Source organism: Mandrillus leucophaeus, unplaced genomic scaffold (assembly GCF_000951045.1).
Source record: "Mandrillus leucophaeus isolate KB7577 unplaced genomic scaffold, Mleu.le_1.0 Scaffold135, whole genome shotgun sequence".
In the NCBI taxonomy this organism is placed as follows: domain Eukaryota; kingdom Metazoa; phylum Chordata; class Mammalia; order Primates; family Cercopithecidae; genus Mandrillus; species Mandrillus leucophaeus.
The window spans coordinates 3,018,176-3,022,645 of NW_012101310.1; the positions used below are offsets into that span (position 1 = coordinate 3,018,176).

The 4,470-nt window shown below is 51.9% G+C and overlaps 1 protein-coding gene across 1 annotated transcript in view; it reads left to right on the forward strand.

Annotated features, from left to right (window-relative positions):
- Positions 1 to 4,470, forward strand: part of LOC105534456 (protein shisa-6 homolog) — a 179,427-nt gene that overhangs the window by 1,259 nt on the left and 173,698 nt on the right. Inside the window, exon 2 of the mRNA XM_011973186.1 lies at positions 3 to 390. Coding sequence (XP_011828576.1) covers positions 3 to 390 — 388 coding nt within the window. The remainder of the gene's footprint in view (positions 1 to 2; positions 391 to 4,470) is intronic.

The window sequence follows — 4,470 nt, forward strand, 5'->3', positions numbered from 1 at the left end:
AGCGGCCAGCGCGACCGTCACCTACGAGACGTGCTGGGGCTACTACGACGTGAGCGGCCAGTACGACAAGGAGTTCGAGTGTAACAACAGCGAGAGCGGCTACCTGTACTGCTGCGGCACCTGCTACTACCGCTTCTGCTGCAAGAAGCGCCACGAGAAGCTGGACCAGCGCCAGTGCACCAACTACCAGAGCCCGGTGTGGGTACAGACGCCCAGCACCAAAGTGGTGTCGCCGGGGCCCGAGAACAAGTACGACCCGGAGAAGGACAAGACCAACTTCACCGTCTACATCACCTGCGGGGTGATCGCCTTCGTCATCGTGGCCGGCGTCTTCGCCAAGGTCTCCTACGACAAGGCCCACCGCCCTCCGCGGGAGATGAACATCCACAGGTGAGAGCGCCGCGTGCCGCGCGCCCTGGTGTCCCCGCGGCCTCACCCTCTCAACTTGCTTCCCCTGTCCTCTTCACTCTTGGCCTCGCCACACCTCCCCTGGCCCTCTTAAGTTATTTCCACCATCGCTCCTTTTGCATGCAATAAATCAGGGTCTTCTTGTGCCCCCTCCTCCATTTCTTCAGAACCGGGAATGCATGCTTTGGTGGTAGGGGGATTTACAAGGCAGAGTAAGAAATTGGTAGAGTGCGTGCAGTTCCAAGTGTGAGAATGTTACAAATTCTGTAATCCTGGATGAGGATCCAGGGTTCTGCTTTCCTTTCCTGGCATGTGGGCACTTTGGTGTAGGTTCTTAATGGCATTTAGTTTTTTGAGTCAAATCGGAGTGTCATCTTCAATATAGGAAACTGACCAATGTTGGAACCTTACTGAAAGCGGTACCGGGTGGCTTAGTGTCAACTGAGACGTTCTTGTACACTAGGAATTGGGGTTTTATAGAAAGGATGCCTCCTGCCGGAAGTAGAGATAAAGATTTCTCCATTCCATGTTGACCAAGCACAGATGGTGTCTCCTCATTGCATCCTGAGAAGTGGGATGTGTATCTTTCCTGCTGAGACTGGAGGACTTGTTCTTTGAAACCCTGTAGTTAGAACTTTGACTTAACAGTTCTTGCCTGTGTTAAATCTGGTGGGGCATCTTTCATTGCTTACATTCGAGAGGGAGTGGGGGCTACCTCCTACCAAAACTTACGCCAAGAGCTCAAACTATGGCAGTCCCTGGTTCCACTCTGAATCCTGCCCCGAGGCACCATCTTGCCCCCACAGTGAGCCCTTGGGGAGGTCAAAGCCAAGGGGACGACAGAAACCCAGCCTCCCCTTAGAACTCTAGGAATGACACACCCAGGGGATGCAGAATTAGCTTGGCTTCCAGCCCCCTCATGTTGATGGATGTCTGGACGTGGTGCGAGAGTCCTCTCAGGGAACAAACGCTGCCCCAGGAGATGCCTCCATTTCTGGTGCATGGTGTGAGCACTGCCCTAGTCACCATGACCACCCCCCAGACTACTGTTTGTCGGTCAGCCCTGCAGGCCCCCACACTGACCCATTCACCTTGAGCTCTTCTCTGCATCCTGCTTGTTATCCTTACCACCTGAAAACCTCCTTCCTCGCTCCTGTGTACGTTAATCACCCCTGCCTTGCTGAAGAGAGAGAAAGGCAGATAGAAATTTCTAGGCATATTAAAAGAGCTGATTTTTTCTTTTTCCTGCTTGATACTGTGGGTGTTGAGAGAAATGATACTCCCTGGCAGGTTTTATTGAGTCAAATCCACAAAGGGTGGGTACCTCAAACTCGGGTGCTGGAATTGGAGTGATTCCAACAGGAGACCTCGGTCACCCTGAGGTGCCTCCACCCTGTCTTCCACCCGCAGCTCATGTCTCAGATAGTGCAGTAAGTATCCTCCTGTGTGAGAAACAGCCTGTGGTCAGTCTTGGCTCTCAAATGCAGAAGACAAGTGGGATGGTGAGCAAAATAAAGGCAAGACACTGTGTCTTTTGCATCTTGTCGGCAAAGAATTTTCTCTCTTGGCTCAGTGTAGAAAGAAGAGAAGGAATTGCCTGTGGGCAGGTGCTGTCCTGAAGCAGATGTGGTGGTCGTTATCATCGTTACACCTCTGCCTCAAGACTTGGAGGCTTGTCTCCTTTTCCCCTTCCCCTGTGGCCTTGGCCTCTCATTAAACCTTCTGCTCTGACCACAGCTGCTTGCTGGTTGATTCCTACACATCTTTCTTTAAGTTACTTTCTTCCCTGAACCGTTGTTACCTGTACTCCGGGAAAACTGCCTGCTGCCCTGACACTTCCGCCTCATAGAGTTTATTCATCATCGCCTGAGATGATACAGAGGGCGGTGTCCTCAAATGCTGACAGCAGGCATCTTTGGATGCTGGCATTGGCACATGACCCTGGAGAGGTCACGTTCCCTCTTGGTGTTTTTTCCCCTCCCCACCACCCTGACGCCCCTGACGCCAAACTAGGGTGAAGGTGATGACACCATTGGGGCAACTTCTCTCTGGGGTTGGGGAAGCGGAGTAACCACGGGAAGGGAGATGAATTTCAGGCCTCAGAACATTATGCAAATATGGGATGTTTCCCCCTCAAGTTCACCTCCTGATTTTATTCAGTTCACAGCCTCTCTTCCAGCAGCTGCAGTCTTGCCTGATCAGTGCTTTGGAAACCATCATATCCGCGCCTGTTGGGTAGGGGACAATGCCTGTCTGTGTGTGGTGGGGCGGCAGGGGGGACAGAGCACGGGCGATCCATCTACGACACTCTATGAATGACCTTGGGCAGGTCAGGAAAACTTATTTTTCAGTTCTGGGTAACTCAAGCACAGCAGTGTCCCAACTTAACCTCTTGCTTCCGGGGCACGTCAGGGTGAGTGTGCAAGTTGCTGTCAGACTCCTGGGGGTGAACGCGACTACACCACTCCTCTCGCTTTGCTCACACACCTGAGAGGCCGCCGTATGTCCTTCCGGGGAGTATTTTTTGTGCAGACTGTCTTGTTGGGCGATCGGGGTAGGGAACAGGAGGGAGTGATGGAGAAAGAGAGAAACAGTCACACCATGTGAGTTTTCCTTAGGGAAGGTGGGGAGGAGAAAGAATGTACACTCTTGAGCGGTCAAGAGAGGAAGTGAAGGTGCATGCAGTTACATATTCCTTGAAATAGTTCGGCAAAGATGTTTCCTGTCTGAACAGGAAAGACAAGCTGGTTTCAGTGTGTGCCTCTCCCTAAAGATGATAGCTGGGCAGGCAGGGGCTGAGTCTGAGAGAGTTTCAGTGAGAACAGCCTCATTGGAGAGGGACGTTTGTGGGAGTGTGAGCAGGGGTGAAGGGAAGGGACGGACCATCTGCGTCTGCCTCGGTGCTCCCAGGTTGGACAGCCGTCCGCCTGCCCATGCACACACATTCCTTAGGGTAGGACTTCCTTTCATCTCTCTACTCCTTCAGGGAAGAACAGATTTCATTATTTCCAGAAGTGATTAGACCTTGCTGTCGTGTTTCTGAGTGAGAAATGAGTGTCTGTGGGGGAAACTATCAGCTCCCTAGTGATTCTAACAGATGAGTACCAAGTCCGACTCAGCTAGCTGAACTCCGTGGAGGAGGAAGAGATGGGCACAGGATTGAAAGGCAGAGCTGGGTGCTGGATGTGGTCAGAGAGCCCCAGGGCAGCCGTGCCTACCTTTGCCAACTGGAAGCCCAATTCCCACCAGGCTCCCCACTTTACTTTTCCCCTTCTTCCAAACTGCCTGGGCTCAGGCTCAAGCTGCAGCCATCCACAGATTTTCCTATTTCCCGAGTGATTTCCGCACAGCTCCCCTGAGGGGCCCTTTGTTCTGGGAGGGCCGCCAAGGGCACGGGCTGAGCCCAGGAAACAGTCTGGGAGCCTGGTCCTTTTTGACATTCCTTTTCGTGCTAGCTGTCTCACATCCAAACCTGTTCCTTCCTCCTCGCCCTGAGTTGATTCATTAGTGTCTTGGAGATGAGAATCATTCTGAGGGAGGAACTGTGTGGCTTTTTTTAATGGCTAATTAACAGATGGGTCAGGAAGCTATTAGGATGCTGGAGACGCAGTTGGTGAAATCAGAGCTGCCCTGGGTCCTCCCACTGCCTGCACAGGAGCAGAGGGGATCAAAGAATGTGGGTGGGGTGGCGGTGAGGGGGGATATCTAGGGGTGTGGGAAGAAAAATCCGGGTGGATATGAACCGGAAAAAGTATTAGGAGGTGACCCCTTCATCTTGGGTTTGTCCTCTTGCTTGTTTCTAGGGGAAGTCAAGGGAATACTTTGTTCTACTCTTTCTCCCTCCAGAAATTAATTAGAAACTCAAAGAGCTCTGTTCTCTCCTCACAGGCTACATAACTGCAGTGGCAGGGCCCCTTGGCTGGCTGATTTAGTGAGTTCTCTTCCTAGGCTCCTGGGCAACGAATTGTCAAGTCACTGCGTTTTTTGAAGCACTGAGCTCACTATAATGAATTGATCTAAATAGAGAGTCAACTTATTTTTCTACTTCAAATATAGAAGGAA